This window comes from Drosophila subobscura, chromosome J, assembly GCF_008121235.1.
Source record: "Drosophila subobscura isolate 14011-0131.10 chromosome J, UCBerk_Dsub_1.0, whole genome shotgun sequence".
In the NCBI taxonomy this organism is placed as follows: Eukaryota; Metazoa; Arthropoda; class Insecta; order Diptera; family Drosophilidae; genus Drosophila; species Drosophila subobscura.
In genome coordinates this window covers 23,785,099-23,810,826 of record NC_048532.1, presented here as the reverse complement: position 1 = coordinate 23,810,826, position 25,728 = coordinate 23,785,099, and the positions used below count along the sequence as shown (strand labels likewise).

At 41.4% G+C, this 25,728-nt stretch overlaps 1 protein-coding gene across 5 annotated transcripts in view; it reads right to left on the bottom strand.

Moving 5' to 3' along the window:
* Positions 1-4,234: 4,234 nt before the first annotated feature.
* Positions 4,235-25,728, bottom strand: part of LOC117893080 (intersectin-1-like) — a 36,389-nt gene continuing 14,895 nt past the window's right edge. Inside the window, exons 8-15 of one of the 5 annotated variants that reach the window (XM_034799496.1) lie at positions 24,834-25,334; positions 24,485-24,598; positions 11,720-11,795; positions 6,903-7,725; positions 6,285-6,822; positions 6,055-6,217; positions 5,882-5,988; positions 4,235-5,820 (exon numbers count right to left, since the gene is read on the bottom strand). In XM_034799496.1, coding sequence (XP_034655387.1) covers positions 4,686-5,820; positions 5,882-5,988; positions 6,055-6,217; positions 6,285-6,822; positions 6,903-7,725; positions 11,720-11,795; positions 24,485-24,598; positions 24,834-25,334 — 3,457 coding nt within the window. In that variant the 3' untranslated portion in view covers positions 4,235-4,685. Of the gene's footprint in view, positions 5,821-5,881; positions 5,989-6,054; positions 6,218-6,284; positions 6,823-6,902; positions 7,726-9,278; positions 9,654-11,719; positions 11,796-12,803; positions 13,236-20,521; positions 21,493-24,484; positions 24,599-24,833; positions 25,335-25,728 lie in introns of those variants that run through there. The other 4 variants (XM_034799497.1, XM_034799498.1, XM_034799500.1 and 1 more) reach the window with 4 other exon arrangements.

The window sequence follows — 25,728 nt, the reverse complement described above, 5'->3', positions numbered from 1 at the left end:
TGGATCATTATTATAGCCACAATGGAGAAATTAATTTTCAGTGGCCAAACCCACCCCGTTCCGCAGCTTATATTTGCTTCGCGCAGTGTGTGGCGGTCTGCCCCTGCCGTTCCTCCGACTTTGCCATAGCCGTGGCTAAACCCACCCCGTCCCGCAGCTTATATTTGTTTTTTTAAAAATTCTCTCATTCACACTCTGCTTCGCGCAGTGGCCGCACACTGGCCGTCTGCCGCTGGCTCTGCCGCTGGCTCTGCCTCTGCCGTGAGTCTGCAGTGTGTGGGTCTAGGGAAGGGGGGCGAGTTAAAGGAGCGTGTTGGTGTGAGAAGTGTTGTAGATGTAGATGACAGATGAAGAAAAAATTAAAAATTTGACAAATAACCGCTAATGTACAGATGTAGTATTGAGTGCCGGGTATAAAAGTTGTGACGCGTAAGAAGCGTCTCACACGTCCCTTCTCGTTTTTTTTAATAATGTGTAAACAAATAAATTAACAATTTTTTTTTGAAAGGAAGTCATATTCATCGATTTTGAATTTCTGTTTAATATTACTGGCTACCCAGAACTCTAAAGGCTGAACATATTATTTGAACACAAAGATTAATCTTTTTTCTATAATGGCGCCTTATTTTAAGAATTTCTTCTTTGCTGGGTTGTTTTAGAAATATGGTTTAAACAAAAGGGGCCAATGCCAACATACGGAATTTTTCTAGATAGGAAGTCTTATTTATCGATTTTGAGATTCTGTTTAATATTACTGGCTACCCAGAACTCTAAAGGCTGAACATATAATTTGTACAAAAAGGTTAATCATTTTTCTTTAATGGCGGCTTCTTTTAAGGTTTCTTCTTTGCTTTGTTGTTTTAGAAATATGGTTTAAACAAAAGGGGCCAATGCCAACGTACGGTATTTTAGCAGTCGTAATTTTTGTTGATAGGAAGTCTTATTTATTGATTTTGAGATTCTGTTTAATATTACCAGCTAGCCAGGATTCCCAGGACAAATCACATAATTTTATCGGATAGATTAATCAATTTTCTATAATGGTTGCTAGTTTCATGGACCCTCTTTTATTTGGTTTTGCAGGAAATAAGGTTTAAAGAAACCAGCCCAATGCACAAAAGTTCAGTATGCAATATGTACGGTATAAAATATATGTACATATGTATGTAGGCATGTATGTTCGGATTGATGGCCAACCGGCTTCAGAGATAAATATGGAAGTTATGAACTATATGTAATATATAAATACTATGTGTAATATATGTACATATGCATGTACATCAGTGCTCGGTACGGCCCTATCCCATAGGTGCGGGACAAGGCGCTGCTGCTGCGCTGCCTACACTGTAGACTCTACAGTCGCGTGCTGGGCTGCACTTAGGTCATGCCATGGCATGCCGTGCGGGGTCGGACGCCTTCGTCCGCGTCGCTAATTTATGGCCTGACATTAGAATGCAAGCATATTCACATAAAAAAGCGCATAACTTTTGGCTTCCCCATTCAAAAGTGTTTGTCATCGCCGCTTCAACTTTTATTGCACTCAAGTTTAATTGCTGCACAGATTGTTGCTAACCGCGCGTGTGCCGCATGGGGCGGGTGGTGCTGGCCGTGGTCTCTGCAATAATTGTGCGCCCTGAGCTGTAGTTGTAACTGATATTTTAGTTATTTAATTATTTAACAATTATCTGACAATTATGCATACAGAAGAGGCAGGAAATAAAGTTAAAGAGAAGTCTTAAATATGCAAAGTTCAGCTAAATATTAAAGTATATTTTTGCACTTTTCTACCTACTTTTTTTATATCCTGAGATAGCTGCTAAAATGCTTAGTGCGGCAGTGTAGCAAGCGATCAACTCTATCGGCAACAGATATCAGTTTTGCGTTGAATTTTGTCTGTGGAGCAAAATCTAGCTGGAAGGATTATTTGCATGCGTACGAGGATGTGCACACGGGACCAAAGGCCACTGGCAGCAGGCATTAAGCACCAACACAGAAAAGGGTGGGCGACGAGGTGCAGAAACGAATAAATAAATCTCATCATAAGCATGCATATGCAAATCAATAAAATCTAAGCCCATCTGTGGGTGGCACATGCTCAGGCACAGGCTGTGGCACTGGCAGCAACTGACCCGTAACATGTGTCGCATGTCCCCAGGGAGGCCTGTGCATGTGTGTGCGTGTATAATATAAGCCGCAAAAAGATTTCGACAACGAGCGCCAGCAAAATGTGAAAACCGAAGAATTAGTGCCCTGTTTCCAACTATAGTTGCTTCATGCTTTTACCTAACATAGTTCACTTGGAGAGGGTTTACGGTGTACAGTCGGCCAATCACAGGGGCTTTTTCATTTGTAGATGTCGCAAGCGACGTCTGTCGGTCGGTTTTGGGACTATTATATGAATGGTTGCCCACAAAGCTACTATATATACTAAATATCGATATTTTCATCGAAGAATATGTAAATATTTACAAAAAAACAAACAGATTGAGTGCTATACAATTAAAAAAACTCAATATTATTTCGCTTCCAGTATTGGAGTGGATTTGTACTACCCGATGCATTTTCGCAGCCCCGAGAATTGTGGATAATTCTTATTTCATCGGTACCACTTATTGTCGCAAAATATGTATTTTGTCCGTCAGGCAATTATATTCGTTTATTTGAATGTGATTTTGTGGATGGGGCGGTTCGCTCATTGGCTAGATTTTTGACTTATTTTTTCATTATCGATACATCGATGGCATTCGTGTATTGCCCAGTGCTGCAAAACGTTTTCTTTTTCAATATAACGGAACAATTCAATGAAGTGAAAAGGTTGTGTTCTTTTCAATAAATGTACATTTATTTTTTTGGCGATAGAGCATGTTCGGTTGCTAAGTGTAATACGGCTGTGTTCTTACCGGTTAAAACTACAAGTGCTGTTTGTTATGTTTTTGAAAAGTGTATGTTCTTTATAATTTAAATTGCTCAGTCAATACCAAATGCAAACCACATTCAACGTTGCCAATGTTTGTATACATATATACAAATATACATTTATTTTTTTGGCGATAGAGCATGTTCGGTTGCTAAGTGTATACGGCTGTGTTCTTACCGGTTAAAACTCCAAGTGCTGTTTGTTATGTTTTTGAAACGTGTATGTTCTTTATAATTTAAATTGCTCAGTCAATATCAAGTGCAAACCACATTCAACGTTGCCAATGTTTGTACATATGTACATATGTATGTACACTTGTAATTCTCCAAATTTGTCTGCGTATGTATACATGTATACTTTTAGATTTATTTATTATCATGTATTTAACATAACGAAATGAAGCACGGAAGATGCGACGAATAACTAAATAGCACACTTGTTGATTGTATTGCAGTGGAACGCTATGTCTCGCCCGGCGTCGGCCATCTTTGGAAAATATCTGTAAAGTTATCCACATTTTTGTTCTTGAAGGTGGAGTGGAATTTTACTGTGAAAATATTTGATTTGTGAGTAAACTCCCTTTCATCTTTTTGCAATGCACCTTGCAATTTAGTTTCACTTCGCTTGTGTGTGTACGTTCAGTACTAAAATGTGTTTTATGGTTTGGTATGGTGTTTTAGTTAACTTTTTTGCGTTTTGAAGAGTAAACCAATATGTTTCTCTGCAATACATATCTATTAAATAGTCAATTGCTTATTGAATTTATAATTTTTGATTAACCCATAATGTCAATATACTTTAACTAATTCTTGACAATTTTTAGATGTTAAGTTACATAAATACTAAGGACGAAGGGATACATACGTCTCTTTAGAAAAAAATTAAATTCGCTCAATTGTTTTGTTGCAGTGTGCATGTTGCGTTGTGTGTTTAAATTGACAATTAAATTCCATACAATACAATTTATTTATTTAATGACAATGATTAGTTCATATCAATATTGTAATGTTCCTATGCACAGAGTTCTCTCCTTTTGCGAATGTGTGTTTTCTTTTATGTAGGGTAAGCTTTTCTATTGGAATATCGCAAGTTTAAATACTCATACATGCCAGGGACTGGTCTGAGTCTGGCCTAACAAAAACAATAACAAATGCCAAGGTTCATATGTATTTTTGGTACCATATTTTTAAAATACATTAAGTAAACACGTTCTAGTTAGAGTGTACTGAGTACTTGTTAATATTTTCTCTATGCAATTTACGAGTATATCAATATTGATGCTGTGGGTAGTTGTCTATTCAGCTTGAATGGATTCTGGAAGTCTCTAAGCGAACTAGAATACATGAACAGAAGGTTCTAAAAGATTTTTTTATTTCCAGGAATTCATTATCGCCTTATCACGAAAATTAGAATTAAATGAACAGGTAATAGGGTTTTTAGACTAGCAGTCGGCGACACCAGTTAGCACTTTTATAGAAAGCTGAATTCAAATGCCAGAAGTATACACTGTAAGTGCTTTTGGTAAATCTAAATATCTAAATACATATTTAACTTATTGCCACGTTGATCATTTTGCCGTCTAAAACCCTTTAACAGACACTTAGCGATTTAAACGACATTTACAAAAAAACAAAAAATAACTGCAACTCTCTTTCGTTTACATTTTTCAATTGGTATATTGCCAATTCTTTATACATAAATTTGTGTGAATTTAAGTATAGGACTGGATGCATATATCAATGTTTATGTACTATGATATTCTGTGTGCTTAGGCGGATGAACTATCCGTTGGCAACAGCGCAGCGTCGGCCTCGGCCAGCTCGATAGCAGCGACACGGGCCGCTGTGAGAGTCTCATCTGCGTCAAAGACCGGCTTGTGCGTTGGCGATTGGCTCGGCGTACAGTTGGAGCTCTTTGGTTTGCGGAACCAGTTTCCGATGCGGCGTCGTCCTAGGGAACCCGTTGATGTTGTCGTCGACAGCATCTGCGAGTTGTCCACGCTGGCGATACCATCGCGGGATTGCGATTTTTTCGGCAAAGTGTCGCAAAACCGGGAGGCTGACTTGGCCGGCGATTCCGGAACGGAACTTTCACCACTAGCTGATGTGGCACACAGGGCGTGCTCGAAGTCGGGCAGCTCGTAGTCTGACTGATCTGAAAAGTCCCCCGGCCGCTCCTCGTAGTTGTACTCGAACCCTGTCATCTCTGATACGTAGAGTGCCTTGCCTCCGAACTGGCGCTCAAGGGCGAGGGTGTTGAGGAAGCGGTGCTTGCGGTTCGCCGAGCGGAAGCTGAAGTCATACCACTTATCCCGCGACTCGCAGTATATCCGCAGCGAGTTCTTGATCGTGTGCCCAAACATCTTTCCATCTCGTACGTTAACAACCCGACAGCGGTCGAGAAATATACGTCCTTTGTAGATAAAGTGGCTGCGTTTAATGATGTCGCGCTTGCAATAGACCAACTGGTTGTCGAATAAGAACAGGGTGTAGCTGCTATTCCACAGATTCTGCTTCTGTCGTGTGGCATCGACCTGTAGAAAGAAGCGTGCACTGTGCAAGTGCAGTGGCGGGCCCTTGAAGTTCTGAAAGCTTGCCTGGTGCCTCGCAATAGTCTCGCTATGGCGTTTGCCCTCATTTACGGCCTCTGTGATTCCGCGCATGGCCTCCAGCGCCAAATTTACGGTAGCGTACGTGTCGGGTATGTCTATCTCATTGACGTCGAGTTGTTCGTAGTCTGAAGACGAGGAACCTTTCAGTTTATCAATTCTCGTCTCAGGGGAAGAAACCAGCGCTGACTTAATAATCTCGTTAAGGTGCAGGGGATAACGGCAAATGCGTTGCACAGGAGCAAGCAAGTGAGCGGAGAGTGGGAGCTCTGCAAGGTTTTCCGACTCGCGGCAGCTGGAAGAACAATAAACTATTTTAGCTCCGTCTTTTACAAACACCATCCCTATAAACTTACTTCTCCAGAATGGTGCGTGCATCCTTAACACGATCGTAGGACTCGAGCTCGATAAGGGCACGAGAATATGCGTTGCAGTAGTTGGAGTAGCATAGGAAACCTTTGTGCTGTTTGAGGAGGTGCAAAGAACAAAATTGCGATAAATGACATGGGATTATCCGAAATGCACTCACCATTTTAAGAAACACTTTCGCAATTTGGTTTTGCTCGATTCCTTTACGCAACGAATCGAGAAACTTTGCCTGAAACTTGTAGATGGCCGTTATGTTTGAGAAGATTAGACGAATGCTGTTCGGCGAAAATATGTCGATGCGCTTGCTCATCGCAGGCAGATACCTATGGCGGGTTAGGGGGACAATGTTACCACTGAATGACCAAACGCTCACACGGTATGTGCACTTACCCGTCACAAATGGCTGCCAGCAATTTGACATAATTAACCTCTGTATCCAGCAGTTCGCGTATAGCACCTCGGCGGAGGACAGTCTCGTTGTCCAGAACGTTACCAGTGAAAACCTCATTCGAGGACAATGGTGGGGCTTCAATGATTATGGTCGTAATGTTGCTTTGATCCGTGGCCATGGTGACATCTGCGTCCTTGGGAAAGTCAGCTACGGACACAGGCACGCTATCTCCGGCCTCCTCTGCAGTTGTCGAGGCCTGCTCTGCATCTGATGCTGCTTGATGCGCGTTGAAAAATCGATCTGTCTCGGGACATTGAATAATACGCACGAACTCCTTTGGGAACCAGCCCAGCTCGGGGTCAAGTATTTCATCCACGCGGTTAGTCTCCTCCTTCTTTATGCGGCCAAACCACCAGGGTCCAACTTCCTTGCGCAATATTTCAATAAGCATTCCGCGCTCCAACCCCAATTCCTGCGGGCCGCCGGCAGTAAAATTGTACAGCACTTCAGCATAGATGGTTGAGTAGTAGCTGGTAGCTGTGGGCCAAGAAAAAAACCATATTAATAGATGCGTTACGGGAAGGAAGCGGTAATTTCCATTTTAAGTTAACACAAACCTTCCTCGTGGGATGCAATGCTGTCACTGTCGCTGTCTGCCATATCAGGGTACCCAATGCCGTAGGCTTCCAGTCCATTGGGCTGGCTAAGTGATCGTGTGGGCAGTGACTCGGGGGCTTCACGTTCGATATTGTCCGTGCCGCCAAAGTCCAGCTGCATGTGGTTCTTAGACTTTAGGGTGACGGATCCGAGAATGCTGCTGGCCTTGGCCGAATTAGTGCGGCGTATTGTACGCGTCTTAGATTCACTTCCGATGGATGTGTTGCTGGAAGCAATTGTTTCTCCTTGTCTTACTCCGTCTCCTTGGGCCCCCACCGCCAGTACACGGGAATATTGCTCGTCATGGTCCAGCTCTATCTGAATGCCGGAATCACCCGAATTGCACTTGTCGCGTCGGTTAAACTTTGTTTTGCGGCGCTCCCTCGATGTGCGCCAGATGAGGGGTCCAAAGCGATATCTGCCGTAGCTACCATCACCGCCATCTGTTCCAGCGCAGTCATTTGTTGTCACTGTCCCTGCAGTTGTGATTGCTACGGATGGCGTTGTTGGCGATGACTTCGACTTTGGGAGATTGCCATTACTGGCTGCTGACGTTGGCAAGGCAGGGGTGTGGAACTGATTCTTGTTGTTGAAATTGTTAAACGTGCGTTTAAACTTTAGAAGGACGCCTAGGCCTACACCGCCTCCTCCGCTTCCACTACTTGTGATTGTGGCAACAGTGGCAGACCCGTCTGCTGGTGTCGTGCTCTCAACCGGCAGCTTTCGTGACTCTGAATATGGTTCTGTGAGCGACGGACTTGAGACGGCTCGCATCTGCTGCGACTGCAAGAGAAATACAAGGATTATTATTATGAAATTAAAAGGAGCGCAACTATTAGTTCTGAGACAGCTAAAGTGCTCTTAGAGCTTATGCAGCGATAACTACCGCAGGCTTACGTACTGTTTAGTTCCTTCTCAACCGAAACCACAGAAATGTTATTACTCCGCAGCTTTGTTTATGACCGCGTACTTGTTACGTTACGGGTTATTTTTTATAGAAACAATGATACGACACTAGCTATCGCTTCTCTGCGGCTGGCTATGTGTAATATCACAAGAATTTCAATGGAACCCGAGCGACTTTATCGATATTGACATCTCTGACGAAATATATGTACATACAGTAAGCACACATATTATTCGTACACCACAATCACCCTAGTTTGAACACCTATAACTTGGCGTACGGTCAACGTAAACAGGAAAAGTTAATTTTGTATCAAAGATCAACATATCTACTATATGTTTATGAAAAAAGTTTCTAATTTTCTTCTATGGTAATGTTTAATACACCCTTTTTTTATATTTCCATTACATAAGACCATTCGTAAAGATGCTGTATGGCATTTCGGAGGGTGCCTAGTGTTTCACCTGTGTTGTTTTTTAACTGGAGCTTTACGAATGGTCTTGTTTAATGGAAATATGATAAAGGGTGTATTAAACTTTATTTTGAGTGACAATTGGCATCCATGTGTCATTCCGTTTGGTCATAATTCGAAGTTAAACTTGACCCATCCCAAAAAATTACACAAAATTTAATCTTTTTTGGATCAAATCTGGCTCATTTAAAACTGCAACTAGCTGAAACTTTCACTACGGTTAGTAAACTTGAGTTCCATGAAGCCTGTGTAAAAATATTTGTGAAAAAGGATACGGAAGCCCAAAATTACATCGAGGGAGTTATTGCAACCGGTACTGCTTGTGGAGGGGGTCACTATTAATTCATGGGGCATCAATAACTTGGGGAAAGATTGTTTCTAGGGCTTTTAGTTATCATTAAGGCTAAATATAGCAAACAACAATTTTCATTGTTCATTTTACCTTTAATATTTTAATTTTACTTAAGGAATCGGGCGGCTGTACGAATAATTTATGTGCGAAAAAAAGGTCTTTTTTGCTTAAGTTAATTTTTATAAGGATACCATAGAAGAAAATTAGAAACTTTTTTCATAAACATATAGTAGATATGTTGATCTTTGATACAAAATTAACTTTTCCTGTTTACGTTGACCGTACGCATAGTTATAGGTGTTCAAACTAGGGTGATGGTGGTGTACGAATAATATGTGTGCTTACTGTATGTATATAGCTGATTATGTAGCTATTGTTATTTTTTAATTTCCAATAAGTGAACTTAGTTAACCGGTGTTGCTAGGATCAGGCAGGATTGTTCTGTCCAAAATCGAACAGAATCGAACCTAAAAATGTATATTTCTGTGTAAGAACTTTATCCACGTACTGGAATCAAATTTTTATCTAGTTTTACTTTCCGTTTGACAATCAATATACTCAAACACCAACACCAACACAGACATCAGTAAAACAGACACACTCACGAGTCAACACTTTATTATTAATTTTCGATAAGAAGGGCGGACACGGTCCGGCTGACCTGGAGGAGGCGAGGTCTCCACTTGTAGCGCCGCTCGTTGAGCATAGTATCGCGTTTAGGCACATGGCTGGGGGATTGCGATACATTGGCCGGGGCGCCAGTGTCGAAATCCCAAAACTTTATGAGGCCATAAGTGTCCATAAGCGTTGGTATCATCAGCTTCTTCATAGTACTTTCTCATTCGGACCGATTCAGTCTGCTCTCTGAATCGCCGTTCTGTTCTGCCCGGACCCTGTTCTGTTCCAGACCACGCGGTGCGTCCGCTAGGAGCGCAAGCAGGTGTAACCGGGCGAAGCGAAATATAATAACTGATTGCCAGCAATTGGCGGCAGTAAGACTTGCAAACGCTATACATTGAAGTGTGCTTCTGTCGTTGTGTGTCGGGCAGTCGATTGTGGAGGTGCGGCTCGTTGTATTGGAAGATATCATTAATGAACATAAAGCATTGGGATCGGCTCTATCTGCCATTACCATTGTGTGGCCTAGACTTGACTTCTGCAGTATGCAGTCTGGAGTCTGGACTGAAGTGTTTTGATTAGATTAGCGCTGGAATTGCATGGCACGAGCCGCATGGAGGATGACACTTAATAGATATCTTGCTGGTATTGTTCGGGCTTTGCTGAACGGACTGGCTGGAGATGGTGATGGGTCCTGTTGTCGGTGACCTCGCTTCTGCGCTGGCTATTGCAGATACCTTGGTCAATGTCAAACTGCAGACATACTTCTTTGTCTCGCGAGATTGGTTTTTGCTTCTGCATGCCATCCCCTGCTCATGCGGCAGTGACGCTGCGACAATGGCAGGACAATGGGTGAAAGTTGCGGCCTTTCCTAATTAAATTTTTTTTTTCAAAATCAAACTTTAGAGACATGGGACATGACCCAACAGTAGGATTCAATTCAACTGTCGCCCGCTTTTGTGTGTGTCTGCACATTGTACACATCTCTCTAATGCCAAAGAAACTTGACCTGCCTGTCATTATTTGTAGAAAATGCTTTTCTTTATGCACACATACATATGTATGTTGTTGAATCAAAAAGTGCACAGCATGTCTCCCAATGCAACGAATTAGCATACACTTATATCTGCATATGCTTCAGAATAAAGGCTGTAGTAGATATAATTTCATGTTTACAAAAACACAAGAAACTCCAAAAAAATTTCCGATTTTATGTAAGCGAGAAAAAGGAAAGGAACTGCGCTGTTTCTGCTTTAAATCGCTTAGGAGCATTGTTAAGTCTAATGTCACAAATAGACACACAAACAGGCACTTCGCCCTTTGTTGTTTAGCAGAAAAACATTTATAGCTTTAAATTTATGAGCGCAATGAACTTCCTCGACGGCGAAAGTAAACAGACGAGAAAAGGCGGCTGGGATTAGCACTTAATGCGGATGCTCGTCGGCAATCTTGGGTTCTGTCCTCTGTTGATTTACAAAAATTATAAAAAGATTTAAAAAGGAAGCATGTGCTTGCATTACATAGTATCCTTATACTTTTAGGCGCACATTATGACCACTCAATTATTAAACTCAATGGATTCGATTTGATTGGGATTTTCACTGTGATTTTCAACTGCTTTCTGGGATCATATTTCAGGTTCATTCGCAGTGTTTACTAAGTTTCATGGGCTGCGCGAGATCTGTGGCTCCTCTGTTGGCACGTCAACCACAAAGTGGAAATGTTACTCAATTCACTGGGAAGTCTTAAGAAAGTCATCCTCCAGCTTCAATTCTTCTACAGGGGGTAATAAACGGACAAAGTTCACTCTCTCTCTAAAAGCATTCTGAGTACCAAGTCCGCCTCTCAATCAAAATCCCCTCCGATCCTGCCCTTGGCCTTAAGCATATGCTCTTCTACAAAACCCGAGTGTAACAAACAAAAAATATCTAAAAAAAAACCAGCTGTCGCAGCCGCTCGACCGAATTAAATCAATTTCCATTTAGGAGGCCAAACATGCAGCCGGCAGGAAAACGCCAGCTGCCTGGGTTATTCGATACCATAGAGAAAACAGCAGTCCAGGTTGTCGCTCTCACAAGAGGAGACTATATTTACGTCTACTCGTACTTCTACTTGTACGTAAATAGATTTTTCTAAAAGGGTATCCGTGTGTCACCACGTAGTGGAGCCTATACTCAAAACCTCATAAGAAGTAATCGCACTTGTAAGCGTCTATCGAAAGCGTCTTAGGAAAGACCTCCTCCTGTGTGTGTCTTGCCAACGATGCATTAGACATGGTTTGCGGTTGGTGGAATCGCTTCGGTTGGTGCTTTAAGTAATCGCACTTGTAAGCGTCTATCGGTTTTCCCTACATAATACATAAGTGGTTTTTCAAAGAATTTTCTTAAAAAAAAAAAAAATAAAATAACTCAAGGTAAATAAAACTTACCAGTCCTCCTGCAAAGGTATTGTTGCTGCTCCCTTTTCCTACTACTTTGACTCCTCGATTTCCAGTTTTTGGCATGCTGTAATGGATACAAAATCAACAGTTTAGACTGAGGAACATTTCTGCAAACAATTGTACAGTAGCTGTAACCGTATCCCGTAAAGAATTATGTAAAATTGAGCGCTAACAATAGTAGTTTATAAGGCGGGCTGTAAAGCGAAACAGGTAGGATGACCTCGCAGTAGAACTACTCATATAAGCTTTATAATTTCTCATTAGTCCTCGGAAAAGGGTGCAGACTCATTTGCAGAATTCATAGAAGGACGTGGCAGTTCAAGTGTGATATAAGGTTACGATTCTGAGGGTAAGGGTAAGGTATCGGCTTGCATGCGAAAATAAGCCAGTTCAAGGTGTTACGGGCTGAGCGGAGGAAAGTGGGTTCAAAAAGGATGTCATACTTTCATACAACCAAGAATAAACTTTGCCAATTTTCTGTCTCTATTTCCGTATGCGTATTGTTAGCACAAATTCTCAATTCTGAGAATTACTTGCACACAAAGAAAACAATCAGGCAAACGACCAACAATGGGTCAGAAAGGACCATAGAAGTTCGGAGGTATAAGGAATCAACAGGACATGTTCGCAAACAAAAAGAGGAGAATGAAGAAAGAGATGTAAAAGTGCGCCTGCGGTGGCTTAGGATCTCCTTTTATTTTCTCAGTTCTCTTTCCTCTGCACTCACTTGCGTTTCTTTAAATGAATAATGAAGCCAGACCAGCGGTAGGCAAAAGGTAGGTCTTGCTCGTAACAAAAAACGTATTAAATCTGCAATGCGTGAAAGAATGCAGTCTTTGTAGGCTGCGGACTTGCAGCGTTCCGACTTCGAGGACACAGATATGTTGTCTCTATATAACGTTCTCTTTAATGGGCAGTTTAAAGACTGATGGAGTCTGGTTGACAATTAATTGGAGGTCAATTCAATGTAAGCTCAAACTCAGAGCAGCAGAAATGCTGTGTTCCTGTCTATACCCTGCTCCATCCACATGAACCTATAACCTTCACAGATTCTCCCAGGGGTGTGTCTCACCGTTGTAATGACTTGAAACTTCGGTCTTCCACGCACAAATTTGACTTTCTGGGCGTTTCGTGCTGCAAAACTGCCGCTGACTTTGTCCCTTGCCTTGGTATTTGCTTCTTCATGGTGGGCTTCAACTTTAGGTTGGTTCCTATATATGAAAATTTGTTGCACTTTATAGCTGTCGCAGCAGCTGTTCGTTGGACTTGAGTTCTAGCGATTTCACCAGGTGATTTAATTTGCAAAACACTAAACTGAGTTAGGGCAGACCGCACGTGATATGTAACCATAATCAAATATTTTGAACTTATTTTGAAAGGTATTTCGATGGCAGCTTTAACCAATGGTCGTTCTTGCCTCTGGCATTAAATTCTACACCATATCCCTGCCGTGGCGAAGAGTTTTCTATGAGCGCGTGTGTGATCGGCTCGTCGTACAGCCAGACTGATCCCAAAATCGATCTTCATACCGGTCCGAGTGCACCCCTGCTGGACGAGTAAAATAAGGGAAGGAATCGTAACATGCATGAGAATGAGCATATGTTTCAGTGTCATTGGTGGATGGTGGATGCTTCCCTGGCGTGAAAACATCTGCCGACGCTGGCAGGAAGCCGGTTCCAAGTCCTCTCAGCGACGGTTCTCTCCACCTCTCAATTTGGCGTGTGGCAAACAATAGGGAAATATATTTAAAGGAGACGTGATCCATCACGGAGCTAAAGAGAACTGAGCTGTGCGTGCTCAGAAATGAATGCAGAATTCTTTAATTATTGCCCCCGCGTTTAAATTCTACTTGCCCCTTAAACTGAAAATCTAGGCTTATGTTAGCTATCCCTCCGCCACAAATGTGGAAATCATTGTATACTGAAAGTGGATACGTTACCGGAAATACAACAGGCGCCTCTTCAAAATACTCCCTGAATCGATGTTTGGAAATGGAAAACAGGATGTGTACGTGCATTTAAAGTGTTTAGGGTCTGCTGGTTTATGGTCGCAGGTGCTGAGATTTTGAGGAATTGGAGAAAACGATTTTTGAGCTGACAGCTCAATGTATGTATGTGTTCAATAGGCTACATATGTACATACAAACATACACACATATGTACATATGTATGTACTACATATCTACATACATACATACATCAATGTTTTGGAAACCTCTGCACATTGCTCATTTGCCTGCATTTGTCTGCATTTGCCCAGAGAGCTGGATGTTTAACTAGGTGAAGTTCATGGGGTTGGTTAAGGCAGCTGAAATCGCCAACTGGAAGTGCAGCTTAACTTCAAACCTGTTCCTGGGACTCGAAGCAAATTAATGTTGCAATCTGACAGAACAGGTAGTCCTGCGACGGAGTAACGCAGGGCCGGTGTTGTTCATATTTTACCTGTACAATAAAGGAAAAAGTTGAAAGCAACAAGTAGAATCGGAGGGCAGGAAGAGACCGCGCTCAACTGCTATCAGATAACATCTTAGAGAGCGTGTCTAACAATTCGCATGGCATTTGCAACGCCCAATCTTCATTTTAGGGCATCAAACATCAAAACAGGTGTACCTGCAATATTTATCTATATTTAGATACCCTGTACAATGCAGAACGCACACGTCGTACAACGTAAATGTATGAAGATGACAAAAAAAGGAAATGCTCCGCAGCCAAAAAAAATGAGAACCTGAAGTACGACCAATCTTAACTGATCAGGCCGACTACCAGCTGTAATGCAGTCAAATTAACAAATATTTTAACACTTCCCCAACAGACAATAAAAATACATAGGTTTCTTTTGGAATAACGTACAATACTTTGTTTAGGCTCTAGCATAGATCCGATTCTTGTAAGGGGATGATAAAGTAATGATTTCCTAGTATTCTTTGATAATGAAAAGCACATGAATGGACTGGTAATCATGAAGCTAAGCTAATAATCATGAAGTAATAAAGCAGCAGCTTTCTGCTACCTTCAGACACTCTATTGACGCACAAAAAAAATGAAATATGGACACAAGTAGGAAAAGGCGCTCACAAGCGAGTGATTATTTATAAGGCAGCGATAGGCAGGAAGAAATCCACTGCCATTTGCTAGGCAAGAGAAGTCGGTCGAAATGAACAGTAGCAGGTGGCAGGTGATGGTCGACGAAGGAAGGGAAGAGGATCTCTAGCGTTATGCTAAAGTATTGTAGCAATACATGGATCGAAACGGAGGGAACCGTACTTAAGTGCTTCATCCATAGCGTACTGAGTCATATTTCCATAAGAAGAAGGTCGTTTTAATGAAGGGCTCGGCACGGCCCTATCCAAAGGGTTTAGGACAAGGCGCTGCTGCTGCGCTGCCGCTCACGTACACGCGTATTACAGTGATTCGTACCAATACCTATATAGTGAAATGTTCCGTTTTGCGTGCGTCTGCACACACAAACGCAGAAACGGCTCGTTAATTGTATGGGTGCCGAGCCATGATTTAATGCCTAATGACATCAAGGTGCCTTATTTTGAATAAGCTTGACGAGGAACGTCGGATAGGGCTGTCCATCTAACAAAAAAGCCATACAAGAATAGACATATATACGAGTGTGTTCTTAGCCGTCTGGCGCACTGAAATTCGAACATGTCTACATTCGCACATTTCTGTGAGGCGAAGTGGGTTTTGGTTACGAATTTGGAATGTATAATTAACATTAATATGCATCGAGAAAGCGCTATGAATTGAAAGATAAAGAAAATAAGGGGAATGACAGAGGCTTGTAAGAGGAGGATTACTAGCACTGCTAAAAAGACACTACATGCATGCAATTCTTCCATCTTCGACATGCTCTGTTTGCCGAGTAAGAGGGAATGTGAAGGGCGGTGGGGGGCGAGTCCGCATTCCGTACCGTGGTAAGCTATTCCAAGAAAGGAAACTCGATTTAGCAGCTAGCAAAGTTGATATATCCACATCTGACTGTAACATATTCATGCATATTCATGCATCTACCATCTATATGAGAGTCTTATTATCCTTTTATTACTTTTGAGTGAAAGTTCTACAAATAAGTCCATATTTAATGCTACCATCGAACGGAGTAGATCAGCCTCTCGTGGCATTTTTTTATGGGGCGCTGATAAGTCTGTTTGGGTTGTATATGTTTTATTTATGTACATATGTATGTACATATCTTTATCGTATATATATATTTCTAGCAGAAGAAGATACAAATTTGAAGATTACCAACAAGAAAGACAAATATCTCGAAAGTGGAATGAATGCGTTCCGTGGTAATGGGTAATGCTCGATTCATTAATGGCCAGTATGTACGAGTATAACGAAGAACCATATAAAAAACGCTCTACAAACAACAAGTGATAGCAGATGCACTGTGACTGTGGATGGGGTAAGCGAAGCAGCTGTGTTGTTTGTTCATCAAGGGAAAATTCACAAGTCAGATGTCTGAAATAGAGTCAGATCTGATCTGATTTAACATGTTAGACAGATCCATACATCGCTGAACATGCCTGAACGCTCTCTTCATAAACAGCAGAAGAAGATTCTTCCCTAGAGGAATTTCGATTGTCACACGAGCTAAAAAGCCGTGTTGGCGTGAGAAGTGATGAAGATGTACCCATACATACATACATATGTAGAAAAATTTAAAATTAAAAAAAAAACCACTAAGGTACAGATGTCTTACTAAATACGGGTATAAAAGTTGTGACGTTTTGTTTTGTTTCGTAAATGTATTTTTAATTGTCATGGATTATTGTAGCTCCAAATGTTTGTAGGCGTGTAGGGATGTTTGTACAATACCTTCGTTTCTTATGTACATACATACATATGTGAGAGTATAATAGGGAATATAATCTAAATAAAGACAACGAAATCTGATTGTGAGTACAACCCAAGATGATTCCCGTGATTCTGGAGAAAATCAAATTTCCAATAGTCTTCTCAAAAAACAATAAACACACATTTAGAGAGAATATTGTGATTTCTATGGTCATGGACCTAGAATTGTTATTGATTTCTGTCTTCCTGGCTCAGGAGAAGTTTCATACGGATAAGGAAAATTTAAAAAGGCACAACAAACAATAGAACGATATACATTGTGGTCTTAAAATTAAAAAGTTGTATTTAGTCCTGTTAATTTTTGATTTTTCCACTCCTGCTTTTATCATTTCCGCAAACGAAGATAAGGTGTCGGATGACAGAATTCAATTTGGACAACCAAAACCACTAATTATATCCCAAAACATGGCAAAACATGGTGATGCCTACGGAAGCTGTTTGACAGTTTCTCGAGGAAGGAGATAATAATGAAGGCATCCACAGATGAGGCTGATTAATGAGAGACACGAAGGTATCTAATTAGCAAAGCAGATATTCTTAATGACTACCCAAGGCGTGTACTAACCATGTAGTACAAAATAATAATTAATTTTAGCCATTAGCCTTGTTCCATTTTTGTCTCTACCTAGACACTTACGTCAACGCATTGCGATAGCGAGGACTGTAGTAAAAGCATTTTAAGTTTCCCAAAAAGTTCCGTTTTTCTCACTTCCTAAAAGAGAAGGGCACAAATAATTGTGCCGCCATACTGTCGGCTCATTTCATTATATTTTTAGTCCTAATGTCTTATTTACACTCACTACTCTTGAATGAAGTTTTTTCTTGCTAGTTAGCCCTGCCAGTGAAATGGCAGCACCAAATAAACGCATGGTCAGCAGATGTTGCTGCTATGTACATTTTAAGACTGTTCTTGGGAGCACAATGCAATTGATTAATACCATAAGACTTATGAATGACCATATGAATACAATACGACTTTCCACTGTAAGCCATGAAGTTACTAATACAAGTAAATATGTATGTACAAAGTAAATTGTACATATGTGCATGTTTTTATGTTTGTACCTTTGTAGCATCACTTTGCTAAACACACGCTAGAAAACGTATTAAGACTCAAGTGCTCCTGACCTACCAGTACGGAAACCTCTCCAGACAGATCCAATTAAAGGAGAAACCATGTCTACTAACGTTAATCAATGCGATGTCGTGAAAGTGTTGCTTAAATGATTGGATTTGTTCCAAAGCCTTGTCGATCGAATTTCGTAACAATGATCAGCCCTATATTTATTGTCTGTGTTGTCTCTTGTATGGAGAAGGCGTTTATATCGTGGATACGATTCAACAACCTACAATCGAGTCACGCAGCTTCAAAAAAGTGAGTGTACACTGTAGAGCTGATAAGTCAGAACACCAACTGTAATCTGCTTAGAAGTCACCAAGATTTTGTCTTTCAATATTTCATCTTCCAAGAGCCTCAGAAATGCCTCTAGAAATGTAAGCAAATCCTTAATTATTATTATACCCGGTACTCGAAGAGTAAATAGGGTATATTGTATTTGTGCGGATAACGGTTGTATGTAACGCACAGAAGGAAACGTTTCCGACCCCATAAAGTATATATATTCTTGATCAGCATCAATAGCCGAGTCGATTGAGCCATGTCTGTCTGTCCGTCCGTCCGTCCGTCCTTATGAGCGCCTGGATCTCAGAGACCATAAGTGCTAGAGCCACCAAATTTTGCATCCAGACTTCTGTATGCTCACACTGTTACAAGTGTATTTCAAAAATGAGCCACGCCCCCTTCCGCCTCCGCAAAAGAGCGAAAACCTCCCAAATCTACAATTTTGAAGATAGCAGAAAACTAAAAACGCCATTCCGTAGGGAATGACCATATCTATCAGATCACCAAATTGGGATCCGATTGGACCATTATTATAGCCACAATGGAGAAATTAATTTTCAGTGGCCAAACCCACCCCGTCCCGCGCATTCACACTCTGCTTCACGCTGTTTATGGCCTGGCCCCTGACACGTCACTGCCTCTGCCTCTGCCGCGACTCTGCAGTGTGTGTTTCTAGGGGAGGGTGGCGAGCTAAAGGAGCGTGTTGGCGTGAGCAGTGTTGTTGATGTAGATGACAGATGAAGAAAAATGTAAATTTTGACAAATAACCGCTAAGTTGCAGATGTAGTACTGAGTGCCGGGTATAAAAGTAGTGACGCGTAAGAAGCGTCTCACACGTCCCTTCTCGTTATAATTTATACTTGAACGAAGTAATTAGTTCGACCTCCACGATGCAAGATCCAAAATATGTAATGTCATAAGATTTGTACGTACTATTTATGGAGCGTTGCATAAGACAAGACTCGTGAAAGTAAAACTGAAACTGACCGAAGCTCTTGTTCATAAATGGAGATTCCCTCCATATCAGCCTGGAATGCCGGTTTGGCATCTGGGACTCGCTGCAGCAACGGCAATATATGTATGCTTGTATGTGTGCATACGTACATACATACATACATACATACGTACATATGTATAAATAAATACATAATTATGTAAATATGTTTTTTTATGTACTGGTTAACATAAGACAACAAGCTAAATAACGTATTTAACTGAAGCCTGAATGGCCGACACTTTGGTACCACAATGGAACATACAACCTTTGACGTTTTCAGGCTGCGGTAGAAATGAATCATATAAACAAACAGCACCCTGCCCGCGCATATGTAAACTTTTTTTCGAGTACGTCTAAAAATAAGCCATGGTATTCCAGGAACTTTATGACAAGCGCTTACTCAACATCAACATAAGAATATTTATAACGAGAAGGGACGTGTGAGACGCTTCTTACGCGTCACTACTTTTATACCCGGCACTCAGTACTACATCTGCACTTTAGCGGTTATTTGTCAAATTTTACATTTTTTCTTCATCTGTCATCTACATCAACAACACTACTCACGCCAACACGCTCCTTTAGCTCGCCACCCTCCCCTAGAGCAACACACTGCAGAGTCAGGGCAGAGACGCGGCAGCGGCAGAGACGTGTCAAAGGCAGAGGCCACAAACTGCGCGAAGCAGAGTGTGAATGAGAGAATGTGTAAAAACAAATATAAGCTGCGGGACGGGGTGGGTTTGGCCACTGCAAATTAATTTCTTCATTGTGGCTATAATAATGATCCAATCGGATCCAATTTGGTGATCTGATAGATATGGTCATTCCCTACGGAATGGCGTTTTTAGTTTTCTTTTATCTTCAAAATTGTAGATTTGGGAGGTTTTCGCCCTTTTGCGGGGGCGGAAGGGGGCGTGGCTCATTTTGTAAATACACTTGTAACAGTGTGAGCATACAGAAGTCTGGATGCAAAATTTGGTGGCTCTAGCTTTTATAGTCTCCGAGATCCAGGCGCTCAACAAGACGGACGGACAGACAGACGGACGGACGGACAGACAGACGTGGCTCAATCGACTCGGCTATTGATGCTGATCAAGAATATAAATACTTTATGGGGTCGGCAAACGTTTCCTTCTGTGCGTTACATACAACCGTTATTCGCACAAATGCAATAAAATCGTAGCCTGATGGAAAAAAAGAGGACAATAGTCCAACTGAGTAAAAGGGAAGCGAAGGCTAAGCACGGGGCTCAGGTATGCCGGGTTCCGCACCAACAGGTCAATGGGAAATTAGGCGAGGCTGATTTAATCGGTAAACGCAAAACAGAGGGGAATCATAAAATCAGTGAACAGACCCAGTCAACAAGCAAGAGTCGGCACGAGGATAATTGACCAATGACTCGCGAAAATAATAATGCCTGCTCGAGAGTATGGCACAGCACATTTTACCATCGTTATGTGACAACTGTTCTTTAATATTTCCCCTGTTCACGTCATATGTATGTGCCGTTAACTTACATCGCGGTTTCGTTCAACGCCAATGAATTGGCTTCGTCCCCCTCACGGCAGGCAGCTGTCGTCGCTGACCCCGTTTGGTTACATTCCTTTGGAGTAGGTGTTGTGCTGGTGTACTCCGCGGGCTTCAAGTACCATTTTGTATGGGATCCGCGGCTGGCGTAGACATCCTCGCCCTTGTGCCCATTGCTGCTTCGCACAGCTTCTGTGAATTCCGGTAATTTTTCTAGGGCAGTGGCAGGTTCCTCAGGAACGACATCAAATTCATTCACCGAGGCACGCCCACTATCTGTCGCAACGATGCCACCGTTCTCCGGGTTCGTACTATTATCATCAACTCCATGTGCCATGCACACGACCAGAAAATTGTCGCCCTCGGCTTCGGCATCGATGTCACATCTTTGCGTTTGTTCTTGTTGCAGCAGCGACACAGCTCCCCCCGACACTGCTAGTGCGGGCTGGGGCATACTTATTGCTGATGTAGACATTTCGCTTGTGTGTTGCTGCAGTTTTTGCGTAATATAACTTGATCGGTTAGGTGTTATTGATTTTAGCGTATACTTCTTGATTGGATGCGCTATTTGCGTTGTTTTTTATAATCTTTGCCAAGGCGTCACTAGGAATGACAGGCAGCTCATATTAACAGCACACAGATACACACACATGCTTCTACAGCTAAATGCAGCTAGCCGGGCGACCCGGGTGTTATACGAATTGAACAGATTATAATTATGTTAATGCACAAACGGTGTCTTGAATTAGCACTTTCATCTCCAATTTTGTACGACTACAGCTATTTTTAAAAATAATTTGTGCTGAACAGCTGACGGCTTTTCAACTCATTGGATTGCGCACGCTCTGTTGCAAGATGAACATATATTAAGGTGGTGGTTTTGATTTTGGAATAGAGAAGGGATGTCTACTTATATATACGTATGTACGTTAATGTATGTGTTTATATGGATGTTCAATGGATACATTTTTCTGTTGTTTACGTTCGTGTTGCGAGCGACGCGTCAGTTTTTTCTTTTTCGACGCGGCCGTTTCTTCAGTGTGACCGCTGATTTATCGATCAAATATACTGCAGGACTCCTAAAAATATACCGAGATATACCTTCTCATTTTTAAAATATACCGTAAATACACCATAAATGTTTAACCATTTTCGTGGAAGTTTATCTTCTTTTTAATATTACTAGATAACCAAAAAAATCATCGCTAAAACTATAATTTGATCCGATTTATCAATGAATTCTCCACAAGATTGAATAGTTTTCACGACTTCCTTATCTTGTAATGTTTCCAAATTAAGTTTAAAACTACATTTGATAGACAACACAAACGTAATTTGATAAACATGCGTATGGTAGTTTCGATTCCCTATATTCTTGAATATACCTTCAACATTATATTTCTGGTGTTCGTTCGGCAAACAACTCTTGTTTGAGTTCAAAATTTTCAGTAACATTTTTTTTCTAATATTTAACATAATCAAAAAATAATAATAATAATATTCAACATAAAGTACCTGGTCAATGCGGACTCATCGTCTGCGACCAACCAATTTCGCTGTAGGGATTAATTAAAAAAAAAAAAGAGAATATACCTTAAAAATGAAATTAAATAGACGGATGATAAATATATGATAATAATATATGTAAGAAGGCTAGCTCAGCGTACAAGCGCGGACCCACCCCAAGAGAGCAGAGAGAAGAGAGCATAGGTCAAAGGGAGATCGCGAGAGCGAGAGAGCGTGGAAGCGTCAGAGCACAGGGAGAGAGCGGTCAGAATCAGTTGTCAGTCGTCAAGTTGTGCAGTCGTGTTTTGTCGTAGTTGAAGAAGCCGTTGAAATATGTATGTTCAAGAGACACTTAATTTAACTTATGTATACTCATACTTAAATAACCTAATAAACTATTCTTTTAATAAACTTATCCTAGATATATATATATATGTGTATATATAATATATATATAGTAAATACATATATAATATATATCTAATATATACATATCTAATATGATACCGTAAATATACATTTGACTAGTTTTCGTATTTAAAATATCCTAAAAGTATTTATATTCCGTTTTTTCAAAAATTCCGCTTTAAGTATTGCTTGTGTTTAAAAATGGTAACTGCCACATGTAGCTAGAAATCGAATGTTGCTATTAATTTCTTATTATTGAATTCCTTATATGAATTTCTAAAAAGTTTTGAATTCTGGACATTTATAATTTGTACAAGTGCATAAAATAAACGAGAAGGGACGTGTGAGACGCATCTTACGCGTCACAACTTTTATACCCGGCACTCAGTACTACATCTGCAACTTAGCGGTTATTTGTCAAATTTAACATTTTTTTCTTCATCTGTCATCTACAACAACAACACTACTCACGCCAACACGCTCCTTTAGCTCGCCACCCTCCCCTAAAAACACACTTTGTAGAGTCAGGGCAGAGTCGCGGCAGAGGCAGCTTCTGAGGCAGCAGCAGCGGCAGAGATGTGTCAGGGCAGCGGCCATAAAGTGCGCGAAGCAGAGTGTGCTGCTATAAGCTGCGGGACGGGGTGGGTTTGGCCACTGAAAATTAATTTCTTGGTAGGTTTTCGCCATCTTGCGGGGGCGGAAGGGGGCGGGGCTCATTTTTGAAATACACTGGTTTCAGTGTGAGCATACAGCAGTCTGGTGCCAAAATTTGGTGGCTCTAGCTCTTATAGTCTCTGAGAACTTGCCGACAAACAAGACGGACAGATGGACAGACGGACGGACGGACAGACAGACATGGCTCAATCGACTCGGCTATTGATGCTGATCAAGAATATATATTCTTTATGGGGTCGGAAATGTTTCCTTCTGTGCGTTACATACAACCGTTATCCGCACAAATACAATATACCCTATTTACTCTTCGAGTACCGGGTATAAAAATGCTAAAAGAGAATCAGAAAAATATATGTATGTACATATGTATGTATGTTCATATATCACAGCTCTTAATGGCAATATTACTAGTGTCGGTAGAGTGGTTTGATAGGTTATTTTAATTAAAAAATATATACTTTTTAGAGGAAGTGCTTTCTTTTTTTTTCTACAACAAAAACACACTCTAGTTTCAGCAAAAAAATCAATCAACATTCTTAAAAAGTGTGGAAATATGTGTCCCTAGTATGTCACTGCCTCTTTATTATACCCGGTACTCGAAGAGTAAATAGGGCATATTGTATTTGTGGGGAATATACGGTTGTATGTAACGCAAAGAAGGAAACGTTTCCGACCCCATAAAGTATATATATTCTTGATCAGCATCAATAGACGAGTCGATAGAGCCATGTCTGTCTGTCCGTCTGTCCGTCTTGTTTGTCGGGTAGTTCTCAGAGACTATAAGAGCTAGAGCCACCAAATTTTGGCACCAGACTGCTATATGCTCACACTGTTACAAGTGTATTTCAAAAATGAGCCCCGCCCCCTTCCGCCCCCTCAAAAGGGCGAAAGCCTCCCAAATCTACAGGGACGTTTGTAAGACGCTTCGTACGCGCTGCACATATGTAAGTACATAAGTACATATGTACATAAGTACGTACATAGTTACATGTACATAAATATGTATTTATCCTTAGTTTTTTTTTTCGAATATTAAAGTTTTCTTCACATGTCATCTACATCTACATACTTCACTTCCCCCGCCAACACGCCCTTGACGCTCAAAACCATTTCGACTCGTCCATTGATGCTGATCAAGTAAACCTATGTACATATGTATACTTTATGGGAAAACGCCTCCTTCTGTGCGTTACATGCAGTCACTTTCGAGCACAAATACACTACGAGTACCGGGTTTCAAAATGGCGAATTGGACACCCTGTTGAAATGTGACCACTTTGGAAACATCGGAACAGTTAACATCGGAAAAACATCAATTACCGACCCACTCTATCCATTCCCCTTTAGACTGACAGGAAGCTTACCTTTTTTCTGTTTCCGAATATCTCTGAATTGTTGGGCTTGGCAGAGATAAGCTGCGCTCCCGCCAACGACACTTCTTGTTCACCTCGGTGAATTCATGCTCGTCCTGGAGGTTTCTGTAAGGGGAAATATTACATTGAAGACCCATTATCTAATATTGACATTATTCAATCGCTTTACGCTGTCGACACTTATTTATTGCTATCTGTCATTTTCAATGGTACTTTGGCACAGGCTTTGATCGTGCCTGTCATGTCATGGCTAACGGCTTGGCTATTTCAGGCCATTAGTAAAGCGGGGAAAAACGTATTTCGAATCGGACATATACAAAATTATAAGGAAAACACTCACCTCAGCCCAATCTCCGCGACCGCCAGCACCTGTGGACCGGCTTCTTTCTCGCTTTCCGCAGCTTTCGCAAGGCAAAGGTTGCCTACGCCCAGCAGGAAGAGTGATGTGGAGGCCGAAGGAACAACACGTGGTCTTACAACAGCCATCAGTTGGCGGCGCTCATTCTCGTTGGTCGTCATCGCTGAATGCTCCTGTGGACGGCAGTCGGCTACGCCGCTGCACAAAAAAGTCCACTGCGGAATGATGGATTTTGCCACACAAGGCCTGAGCTTTTCCGCCTTCGTTTCCACGTTGGGAATATTAACAGCCACTGTTGTGATGTGGGGCTGCAATTCAGGCTCTTGGTTCAGTGTTGTAACCACTGGAAGGGAGTACTGTCTTTTAATTTCTCCGGGCGTGGCCTTTTCCTGACAAGCACCACACCGTGGCCAATAGTCGCATGTGGTCAGAGTTTTGCTAAAGCTCTTGGTGGTCGTTGACTCGTTAGAGTGGGAGGAGGCGCTAAAAAACGTTTATAACATGGTTATGTAGATTAAATTCATCAGATCCTATCCGTTGCTAGTTTTGGTCCTTCCTTATGGTACTACATGTTGCTGTTGCCCTCATTCCGTCTTAATGCGAATGATCTCATGGATTTTTGGGCTGATCTTTGTGGAATGTACATTACATTTTGTCTATATTTTAGTATACTCCTTAATTTTCCTATAAGTAGTTGTGTGCGTGCTCCAAAAGTCTTAGTTAGTATAGAGGCTGCCACCACAAAAATAGGTCAATTAAGTTAGTACTTGTATGGAGATCAGTTAGTAAGCACAAGCAGTCCTTTAATCACACACTGCCCCTTTTCGGGACATATGTTTAATAAATCGTTTGGGCCGTTAGGTTCGGTCTTTTGCTT